Source organism: Microcebus murinus, chromosome 13 (assembly GCF_040939455.1).
Source record: "Microcebus murinus isolate Inina chromosome 13, M.murinus_Inina_mat1.0, whole genome shotgun sequence".
Lineage (NCBI taxonomy): Eukaryota > Metazoa > Chordata > Mammalia > Primates > Cheirogaleidae > Microcebus > Microcebus murinus.
This window is the reverse complement of record NC_134116.1, coordinates 70,271,467-70,283,938: the sequence shown is the minus strand read 5'-3', so window position 1 is coordinate 70,283,938 and position 12,472 is coordinate 70,271,467. Positions and strand designations below refer to the sequence as shown.

The window sequence follows — 12,472 nt, the reverse complement described above, 5'->3', positions numbered from 1 at the left end:
TCAAATACCAATTACGTAAGAAAGATTTCCTAATGATTTTCTAAGTAGCTACACATGCTTCTTTAATTCCTAATTCCTGATGCATTCTTTTCTTTCCTCAGAATGCATATGAGTTGGGTTTTTTTAGTATTTGGCAGCTTCACTTTTTAAAAAAAAAATTTTATTTTAAAATATCATGGAGTACAAGTATTCTTGTTACATGCATGAATTGTATAATGCTGAAGTCAGGGATTTTAGTGTGCCCTTCAACAAAATAGTGTATGTTGTACCCAATAGGTAGATCTTTATACCTGTCCTCCCCACGTTCCACCTTCATAGTTGTCAGTGTCCTTTATTACCACTTTATGACCGTGTGTACCCATCCTTTAGCTCCCATTTAGTGAGAACATGTAGTGTTTGTTTTTCCACTCCTGAGATACTTAGCTTAGGATAATGTTCTCCAGTTCCATCCACGTTACTAAAAAAGACATTATTTCATTCCTTTTTATGTCTGAGTAGTATTTTATGATGTGAGTAGTTTTTCATGACTGAGTAGTATTTCACATTTTCTTTATCTGTCCATCACTTGATGGCCACTTAGGTTGACTCCATCTCTTTGCAATTGTAAATTGTGCTGCAATGAGCATTGAAGTGCAGGCGTCTTTCCTATAAAATGAGTTCTTTTCCTTTTGGTAGATACCCAGTAGATACCCTGTTGAGGTGGAAAATTAGGTGAATAAGGGATGTAGTGAGAGGCTTTTCACATAAATATTATTACACATTTTATAAACAATTTGAATCTTCAAATAAATAATTTTCATATTATTTCACTGTAGTTCCATCTTAGAATTTGGAATCTCATCATTTAAAGGAATTATAGATGTCATTTAGTCCTGTCGTCTGTGTTAAAGTAAGAATCTAGCCTGTGATTTCCTAATATATAGTCATCCAGCTTATGTGTGAAAATTTGCTTTCAAGAGAGTGAAGTCTGTTGCATAACAATTTTAGAACATTCCAACAAAAATTCTTGATTTTTAAGTCAACCATATTGAATTAACTGAATCACTAGTTCACAAGACACATTATTTAACATAGGCATTGTTGTAACAGTTTTATGACAAATGTCTGTATTTCAAATTTCATTTAATTATAATTTAAAATATATTAATTCTATAATCTAGCTTTATCTAAGAAAGATTTATGCATAATTATTATTTGAAATACTGAAATTTGATTATTAAAAAAGACTGACCAAAGCTATTAAAAATAATAATTCCAAAGGTATTTTTTTTTTTTTAGATTACTGTGCCACGCTATGAAGGACCATATAGTTCGTGTTGCAAATGAAGCTGAGTTTATTTTGAACAGACAGAGAGCTGAGGATGTACATAAACATGCAGAGTTTGAGGTAAGGTTTTGGGAATAGATTAAATTCTGCTTTTCTGTTGTAAGTAAATCATCACCCATCTGTGATGATTACATAAGAAGTTTTTCTTTCTTTAAGAGGGAAATTTCATTGCAGGGGTTTCTGTTCCTGATTTCAAAAGTTTTAGTAAATGTCAAATATAGAGCACTATTTTACCCTATTTACAACAAGAAGAAATCCCTCCTGCCCTGTGCCTAACTACTTGGTAGACTGAAGTTGTTCTAAATACTATAAGAGTAAAGGCAGATAAAATTTCATAATGCAATTACTTTAGTTATTTTAAAGCTAGCAGAGGTTTACACACCACTGAGTAGATATGCGTATATGATATAGTTATATGAACAAACTCATACGGCATTCAGCAAATCTCCTAATATAGCAATATTCAGTATTTCAGTTCATTCCATCTACAAAGCATTATTGGTTTGAGAATTATTTACATGACCTGGTGTTTGGCTTAAGGTTGGACTCACAGTGGGCTTGAAAGTAATAAATGACTTCACCAATTTGTTCTCCTGATACAACATGCCAACGCGTATGGTATGGCTAGCAATCGGAGCTCACAATTCCAGTTTTGATGAGGTTTTTATCTCAGTAAAGCAGCTCTCTGAGTCATACAAGTTGATGGACTAGGTCTTGTGATCTCTGACCTAGCTAGGTGAAAAGCAGGAGATAGAAAAATAGCTTTTGTCGCTTTTGTATACATAACCTCCGCTTCATTTGGTCAGATGAGACAGCAGGCACTTGTCTTAAGGAATTGAAACAACCTTATTTTGAAAAAGATACCAAATATTTTAAACTTTGATATAAGTATAGTGATCTTTAAGTATTTATCAAAGTGAAGTTTCATATTACTACGACAGTAAAACACATTGAGTATTTATCGGGGTCTGATCCAGTAATTTGGATGACAGGAAAAGATTGGGTTATCTGTTCTTCAAAGAATATTTAGATATAAGATATATCAGAACTCAACAAAATAAAAATATTCAATTAATTTTCAACTTCTATTAGTAAATAAGACTTAGAATCTTAACTGAATTCCCTGCAGGATCAGTTTTGATTCAATCACATTTCCACTAAGAAAATCAAGATATTTTGTGGGGATATAAGCAGATCAATACTTGCCATATGAAAACATTTAAAATAGATTTTCAAGCAGCTAGATACTAGCTATGAGCTTTAGCACATATTTAACCAACGTAGTATTAAGCTAAGGGAAGTTTTTCTTTACCTTTTCTTTTTCTTATTGCTCCCCTAAAGAATCTTTTTAGATATTTATTTTATAATTGTACACCAGTCTCAATAAAATTGTAATACCACCAATATGCTGCATGTCTGTTTGTGTACTGTATTTGCATCTATGCTTTATACATTAAAATCATAAGGTTTTTTTATCCCCAGCACAGTAGTTTTGACTACCTCTAGTATGAGATCACTCCCATCGCAGATGCATGTCTAAGAATGATAAGAGGTTTAAAAGGGGACATGACGGCTTAGTGTTTTTTAGATTTTATATATATGCATAAAATATAATATTAATATAAGTCTAATTTTGAGTATATTGCCATTGTTACTTAATGAATGCACACTTTTTAACCCAAATGTTTGCATCTGTTCTTTTTAGGTTAGAACTATATTAGTAATAGTAAATGCATTGATGTACATACATGTGTGTGTGTGTGTGTGTGTGTGTGTGTGTGTGTGTGTGTAGTTTACCAAGAACTTATCACTTTTAAATTGTGAAAGATTTTTAAAAAGCCATAACATTTTACTAGGACTTTTTGAGGAATGTTTCTATCTTCACATGAGCTTGTATTTAGGATAACATATGTAATATACATTTTAATTTATATATTTAATTTTAGATGGATACTTCACAGTTAAGCTTTTTTAGTTAACTACTGTAATTGTTAAGAAAGAAAAATGAAAATTTAATTTTACTCTCCAATGAGCTAATGAAATATTAACCTCATTACTGAGGCAGATCATTGTACTAATTGGTGATTCCCTGTACAAAAAGATAAATTGGAAAATGAATTAATCCTTCTTAGATTACTGTAGGGTTATGTCTCCTGAAGAGAAATGACTTTTAGTAGTAGTCTATCAGTATATAGACGGAAGGGATATGTTTGAGTACCTTCTATGAAATAGATTTTTGAATAGTAATGATGAATGTGAACTAGTTTATATATGTATATATTTTTTATCAGACATATGAGACTTTTTTCTTCCTAGTTACATGACTTGTATCACATACTTGCTAATGTTAAAATTTATAGGCAAGCCACTCTCTATAACAGTTATTATGCAGAGAATCAAACTTAAGATGAAAGAAATGTTCCAGCACTCTGAGCAGATGGAGGATCGCTCAAGGTCAGGAGTTCGAGACCAGCCTGAGCAAGAGCGAGATCCCATCTCTACTAAAATAATAGAAAGAAATTAATTGGCAAACTAAAAATATATATAGAAAAAATTAGGTGGGCATGGTGGCACATGCCTGTAGTCCCAGCTACTCGAGAGGCTGAGGAAGGAGGATGGCTTGAGCCCAGCAGTTTGAGGTTGCTGTGAAGTAGGCTGACACCACAGCACTCCAGCCCAGGCACCAGAGTGAAACTCAGTCTCCAAAAAAAAAAGATATTCCTCTTCATGTTCATATCAAACTTTTTTGATATACAAATTAATCCATTGATCAGCTATGTTGCTAATACTAATAAGCATGAATATAGATAACTAACTTGACAGCTGATTATTATGAAAAAAGAAAAGAATAAGATAGTAGTTCTTGTGAGATCTTTGAACACATTAACTTTTAAAGTTGGGAGATATCATAGAAAAAAACCTGTCAGCTCCTCATTTTACAAATATGAAAATGAATAAATAAAAAATATGGAATTTGCATAAAGTGTGAATTGAAATCTGATCATCTAAATTCCTAAATGACTGATTTTTTATTTGTATTACATTGCCACTCATGACATTGAAAACTAAGTTAAATGACAAATTTTTTATTTATATATAATTATAAGGAACTTACCTGTTATTTTAAGTGAGATATACTATATTGGTTAAAAAAAATAAGATTTACATTTTTAGGAAACATTTGTGTTTCTAAGATTATTATGTTTGGAATACATTAAAATTAAATTTTCAGAATTAGAAGGAACCATAAAAGTCATTAATGACTTTATTCAACACCATCCACATTATTTTACATAAACTTTAGAAAGAGTACATTTTTATGTTTCAAAGGTGACTATATGTATTCTTTAGACCAACATATTATCAAAATATTATACTATTTGAGTTTTTTAAATTAAATTATTGACTTTAACTTAAGATTTAATACCATTCCTTACATACAGTGAAAAAGATTATCATTATGCCTTGTGTGCATTTCTTTGTAGTCTCAGTGTGCCCAGTATGCTGCTGATAGAAGAGAGGAGGAAAAGATGTGTGACCATCTTATTAGTGCAGCTAAACATCGAGATCATGTGACAGCAAATCAGCTGAAACAGAAGATTCTCAATATTCTCACAAATAAACACGGTGCTTGGGGAGCAGTTTCTCATAGGTGAGTTATAATAAATTAGAAGTAAATAACTCATCATTTAATTATAATTGTTGGAAATAAAATATGACTATAAATGTATGTTATTTAAAAAATATGATTTAAAATATAAAAAGTTGCTTGAATTTTTTCCTGACATCTTTCATAATGCTTGATTATAATGGTTTAAAAGAAAAATCAAGACTTTTTGAAGTAGCTACAATGGAAGTTATTTTTAATTTATAATAATCTGTAATATAATACAAAATTTGTTTAGGCAAATATTTTATGCTATCTCACATATGTAACATGAATGTTAGGTATAAGAATTGGCTCTATTTTTTAAAGAAATCTTTTAGAGTTAACTCTTTTTACTTATTAAATTTGTATAATTCTTAATTTTTCTTATACACAAGTATATATAAGCATTTACTATGAGAAAAATAGAATGTTCATTTTAAAGTGTTTCTTCCATAATTTTCTATTCATTTTACCTAGGAAGGATTTTTTTAAATCTCAAGGTAGGTTATTTATGATATTATAATACAACTAAAACTAACGTTAGTTGTTTATTAATTACAAATGTTCTCCTTCCCAAACTTTTTTGGGCATAAAATTCTTTGTTTTTGTTTTTGTTTTATCTTCATAATGAAGTTTTGTAGAAACCTGTAAAGAAGCAGGTTACTGTATTTAGATTCCTGATGTTCTTCATTTTTATGTCTTCATTTTGTTTGAGCCCGTTAAATGTTTTTACTAACTCTCCGCTTGGCATAGTTGGGGGGGGCAGTGAAATGTAGATGGGATACTACTAAGAAGAGCTTTGGTAAAAGTGACTCTGTTAGAGAAGAACATCTAGAATATGACCAGGATGGTATTTTTGACCATCTGTTTTGGGATTACAAGTGTAAGATAGATTGAAGAAAACATTATTATTTTTGCATGTAAGGTAAAATTAAAACATGATGTCTTTAAAAATGGTCAGCCTTAATACTTATTACAATAATAGCAATAACCCATGACAGCTAACATTTGTTGAATATTTGTTGTCTTCCGGGTACCATACTAAGAATTTATACATGGATTATTTCATTTAACCTTCAGAACATTTCTATTAAGGGCAATACTGAGATTTTCTTCATCTTATAAGGAAGAAACTAAAGTTTACGGAGGTAAAATAAAACTTACATAGTATCATACTGCTTGTACGAATAGAGACAGAGTGTTTCAATAAGGGTTCTCTAGAGAAACACAGAAACATAACCAGTAGATATATAATATTTACATACATAAAATAAATTTATTTTAAGGAATTTCCTCATGTGATTGTAGGGGCTGGTAAGTCTGAAATCTGTAGGACAGTCTGGCAGGCAAGATTTCCATGTTATAGTCTTGAGGGAGAATTTCTTCTTCTCCAGGAAACCTCAGCTTTTGCTAAGGCTAACTGAATGAGCCCTATCCACATTATTGAGGATAATATCCTTTACTTAAGTTAACTGATTGTAGATATTAATCATATCTACAGAATACCTTCACAGCAACAGCCAAACAACTGGGTACCATAGCCTAGCCAACTTGACATAAGTTTAACCATTACACAGACTAACAAAAACGTGAGCATTTTACCCAGCTAGAGACCTTGTCTCTCTTTTTGTGTCATCTGAATTGGAGTTATCTACTTAGTTATACACAGTCAGGACTATAACATTATATTGCTAATAACACAGCTGGTATGATTCAAGATATTGCCTTAAAATGTATACATCTATATACATGGTTCGAGTTTTAATTATTTCCTCATATAATTAGAATACAGGGAAAGGGCAGTGACCTCTGTAGCAACAGGCATGTGATAACATGTCTGATGCATCCTCGGATAGCTTGTCAGCTTATCCTTTTTGGTATCTCATTAGACTGACAGAAAGTGGCACGACCCCTCAGAGGAGCAGGTGTCTTCTGTCCTTTCCTGCACATTAAGCTCTCGTGCTGACTAATTGAAAAAACACACTATTTATATGATCATCCTTTACTGTGTTGCTGAACTCTAAACCTTTAAGCATAGGTTTTGTTTTATATAATCCTTAGTATTTGATTAACAATTAATAATAGGACTCAGTCATTGGGCCTCCTCTCTCTCTTTTTTTTTTTTTTTTATCTTATTTACTCTCTAAGCAGTTTTAACTAGTCTCATGGCTTAAAAATACCACCAAATGTTGATAACTCTCAAATTTATTATCTTGAGGCCAGATCTCTCCCCTATCTCCAGTCCTTTATGTCCATCTGCCTACTTGGCATCTTCTTCTTGGATATCTATAGTCATCTCACATTTAAGACATCAAAACCAAGTTTCTGATATTTTCTCCCAAACTGGTTTCTCTTGCATTTTTCTCAGCCAAGGCAACACCATTCTTACAGTTGCTCAGACCATAAGTGTTGTTCTTATCCTTGAATTCTCTTTACACATTCCATATTGAGCCCTTCAGCAAATCTTACTGAGTGTGCCAAAATATATCCAGCTTTTGACTACTTCTTACTATTACCTTTGATCACTTTGGTTCAGACCACCATCATGTCTCTCTTGACTTATTGCAAAAGCATTATGTATAGTTTTCCTTTTTTTGTTTTTTGCCCTTGTCCTCCTAAAGTCCATAGTCAGCACCACAGCCTGGGTGATTCTCATTAAAATGCAAACCCTTTTGCTCCTCTGCTCAGAAACTTCTATAGCTGTTGTGTGCCAGACTATAACCACTAGTCATGTGTGGATATTCAAATTTGATTAATTATAATTAAATTTAATTAAATTTAGCACCTCAGTTGCACTAGCCAAATTTCAAGTACCCAATAGCCACGTGATGCTGGTGGCTACTATATTAGACAGCACAGAACCTTTCCATTACCATAGAAAGTTGCATTGGACACCTTTGCTCCACTGGCTTCACATGTCACTCGGGGAAGAAGACCTCACACTGACTCATCAGGCCCTTTGTTAGCTCTTTGATCTCCTTTCCACTACTCTCCCTGATTCTTTTTATTCTAGTCACTGTTCTTGCTTGCAGGGGATGCTTGGTCTATTTAGAATTCTTTCTCCAAAAAAATCCATTTTGGCTACCTTTCCCACCTTCTTTAGGCCCCAGTTCAAATGGTACCTTTTCGAAAAAGCCTTCTCTAGTAACTCTAAAATTTTACTTCTTCCTACAAACATTTTATATTGTATTTTCCTGCTTTATTTTCCCCTTTTCAACATTTATTAGTATCATACAAAAGTATCATATATTTATTTTTTATTGTTTTGCTTCCCAATAGAATGCAAGCTACATCCATAATGGAAGGGAGTTTTATCTCTTTTGTCCACATTGTTATCCCCAGCACCTAGAACAATACCTGATGCATAGTAGGTGCCAAAAAACAATTTGTGAATAAGTACTTGGTGTATTCCCTTTTTGACAGTGATGATACTGTTGGTGGAATAAGAAAATAAATTAGTCCATTAGGAATAATTTTATATTTTAAATGAAATAATTTTATTAAATGATAGAACATATTTATCCCTGCATAAAACCAAAGTAGTAAAGTCAGCAACAAACTAAAACAGTTGTTTATAAGTCCAGTAGCATTTTACATAGAAAAATTTATATATTCTAACTGGAATCATGAATTTCTCAAAAGGATAAGAAAATGTTTTAACAACAGCAGTTGATGTTGAAGGCTATTATTCTGTGAATGTTACAGATTTGATTTTTTTTATATAAAACAGATTTGATTTGATTTTTATATAAATTATCAACTTAAACATATTATACAGTAGATAGTCCTAGGATAGAATAATGCTCTCAATTTGTAAATGCAAGAAAAAAATGTGTCCATATTTACCATTGCTAATCCAATGGTATTAATATAATTGTGCATATAAGAATTTTTATGTCATACTTAGGAGGATATAGCCCAACACTTCCTGCTTTTACGTGCTGTTTCCTCTGCCTGATACACTCTGATATGTCTTTGTTCAAGTGTTCCTCTTTAGAGTGGCCTTCTCTGGCCATTCTATCGAAAATAGCACACCTCTTTGTCCCCTCATCACTCCCTAAATTATCTCAGCTTAATCTTCTTCATAGCACTTATCACCCAGCATATAATTTAAGTGTTTAAGTATTTATTTTTTACCTGATATTATGGACTTTTTTTACTGCTACATCCCCAGTGCATAGAACTCTGCACATAGTAGATGCTCAGTACATATTTTTCAAATGAATGATTCCATAAAAATTGCCATACATATGTACCATGATACCATGTATTGATGGCATTGAGTTAGTTTTGATAAAACAATCTTTCCACACACAACTTGAGTTTCACAATCAATATTAAGAATTCAATTAGTCACTCTATGACTTATTAGCTATGTAATCTTAAGCAAATGATTTCACCTCCCCAGTGTTCAAGTTTCCTCATCTGGAAAAGGGAGTGTACAGTTCCTACTAAATTGGATTATTTTAATGGAAAAATGAGATATTGTATGCAAAATAATTAACAAGATATCTGATACATAATAGATATCTAATATTTGTTAGTCTCTTTTCTGTTAGTCTGCTGTTTGTGGAGAGCCTTATGAAAATATTTTCCCATGCCACTAAATCACCCTTTAATTTGTAATACATAGTTCTAATTTAAGGATTTTATTCATTTCATCAACAGATAACTCTTGAGCTCCTGTTTCTGCTAGTATAGTAGTGAGCAAAAAATACTTGCTTCCTACCCAACTGAGTTTATAGCCTAGTAGAAAAGATTGATATTAAATAAGTAATTATGGAAAGAAAAGATATAAATACAGACTGTGACAAATGCAAGAAAAGGAAAGTGCATAGTACTCTGAATGAGCATGTAAAGTAAGAGCTTTATTTTAGATTAGGGAGTCAGGGAAGACTTCTTTGAAGAAGCTTTGAGCTAAAATCTGAAGGGATAAATAGAGTATCATTAGGAAAGAGTGGGCTGTAAACCATTCAGGAGAGAAATATTACAAAGACTCTGACCTTAGAATAATAAAAAGAACAGAGAGGAGGCTAGTATTCTTAAAGCTTTATAAACAATAGGATAGTAACTTAAGGTAAAGCTGGAGAATAACATATGAGCCCGATGATTTAAAGTCTTGTAAGTCATGTTAAGGATTTGTGACTTTATCCTAAGTGGCATGAAAAGCAGTGAAGGGTTTTGAACAGAAAAGTAACATGATCTGATTTATGTTTTTAAAAGATCAGTCTGGCTGCTATTTGAAGACATATACTGAGACAGATACAAAAATATGGTCGCCGTATTTGTAACAGACTCCAAATGTCACCTCTTTCTATAGTGCTCCTGCCTTTATTTTTTCCAACCCTGCTTCCTCATATTTTGTTGTTCCTGTCTCTATTGGAATTATCTGTGATCTATCACCTAATGTTTTATAATCATATGAATGTGCCTGTCTTTTCCAGTAACTTCCTAAGTATAAGGATTGAATACTAATCATTTTATCTTCCTTTTATCATTTTATCTCCTATATGTTAAATATGAAAGAATTTCATCCCTATAATGTTCCATGTGCTATTTTACCAAGAAAAAAGTTTAGTTTTAACATAAAAGTCCCTCTTACAACTATCCTTAGACTCAGTGGTACTGCTGGCTCTAACATATTTTAGCATTTTAATTAATATTATTGATCTTTATTCCTGTATTGAGGAAAAACTATAATCTCATAGGTCCTTCAAAGTACATACTTCAAGATTCAGTGTTGTTAAATAATGTTCAATGTATGTGGTTTTTCTTTATTTCAGCATTTTTGGTTCATATTTCCTATTGCTTAAACTACATAAATCCTAACAACCTAAATTAAAATCAGATTTTAATAGGCCCTTGAGTTTAATAGGCCCTTGGGGATGTACGTGTGTGTGTTTGTGTGTGTATATCTGTAGGGTTTCAATTTTTATTGTATATTTTCACATAAACATTAATATTGAGATTTTTTTTCTGATAAGGTGGTAGAAACTCACATTCTTTTAGCGTAGCTATGCATTGGCAATCACTACACTAATACTTCACACCTAATGTCTTATTTTTATCTTAAAAACTGTGTAAAGTACATATTATTTTTCCCATTTTATAGATAAGAAATGTGAGACTCATAGAGTTGAATGTCTTACCTAGTAATATATAGTTAAATAGTAGAGATAGGATTTGATTCTAGATCTATCTGACCTTAATTATTGTGTCATTTGTAAAAACTATCATTTGGAATAATGAAATGCAAAGCACTGTTTAATTGGGAAGAAGACTTAGAAATCTGAAGCTTTAGAAAGTATTTTTAGTTTTCCAAGTCCAAAGCCTGCACTGAACTAATATGAGAATTGCTGCCTATAGAAGGCAAGACAGAATTTGTAGTCTGAAACTAACAGGTTCAATTGACTACTAAAACAAAAACAAACAAACATTCTCCAGAGAAAGTTAACATGGTTCCACAATATAATATTATGAAGTCCAGGATAAAATCCAAAATTACTCAGAATTCAAAGAACCAGGAAAATCTCACCATTTCTCAAGGAAAGGCAATTGCCGGATGCCAGTCCCAAGATGACCCAGATGTTGGAACTGTCAAGAACTTAAAAGCAAATCTTATAATCATCTTTTATGAAATAAAGGTAAATATCCTTTGAAGGAATAGACTGATAAGAGATATCAGCAGTAAGGTAACAAAGAAAGGCAACAGAAAGTATAAAAAAGAACCAAAAGAAAATGAAATACACAATACCTGAAATAAAATGTCACTGGATGAGCTCAATATTAGAATGAAGATGACAGAGGAAAGAGTGAGTGAACATGAAAATAGATCAAATGAAATCTTACAATGGAAGAACAGAGAGAAAATAGATTGGGGAAAAAATAAACAGAGTTTTAGGCACCTCTGGGACAATATCAAACAAATGATCTAACATTCATATCATTGAAACATCAGAAAAGAAAGAAATCAGTACAGAAAAATTATTTGAAGAAAAGGTGGTTGAAGACTTACTTGATATAAGACATCAAGTTAGAGATTCAGGAAGCTCAGAGATTCCAAACAGGATAAACTCAATAAAAGCTATACCTAGATACATCATAATCAATTTAATGAAAGTTAAAGATAAAGAAAAAAACTATTGAAAGAAGCTAGAAGGATAAAAATAACACATATAAGGGAATAGCAGTTCAAATAATGGTATCTTTCTTATCAGAAATCACGGAGACCAGAAAAAGAATTATCAATAAGAATTCTATATTCAGCAAAAATATTCTTCAGAAATGAAGGCAAAATAAAAACATTCTTAAATGAAGGAGAACTAAGAGAATTTCTCACCAGCAGAAATGTTCTCAAAGAAATGCTAAAGAACTTCTGTCAGACAGAAGGGAAACAAAAGCATAGAATTTGGATCTTTAGGAATGAAGGAAGAGTTTTTCTTTTATTTTATATTGTTTTTCCCACAGCAGTGCAAGGTAGTGGAGAAATGATGGTC

General features: G+C 31.9%; 1 protein-coding gene across 11 annotated transcripts in view; it reads left to right on the top strand.

The window, feature by feature from the left end:
* Positions 1-12,472, top strand: part of NBEA (neurobeachin) — a 582,638-nt gene that overhangs the window by 294,618 nt on the left and 275,548 nt on the right. For all 11 annotated transcript variants that reach the window (XM_076009491.1, XM_076009489.1, XM_076009488.1 and 8 more), the window contains 2 exons: positions 1,279-1,387; positions 4,813-4,979. In XM_076009491.1, the coding sequence (XP_075865606.1) occupies positions 1,279-1,387; positions 4,813-4,979 (276 nt within the window). The remainder of the gene's footprint in view (positions 1-1,278; positions 1,388-4,812; positions 4,980-12,472) is intronic.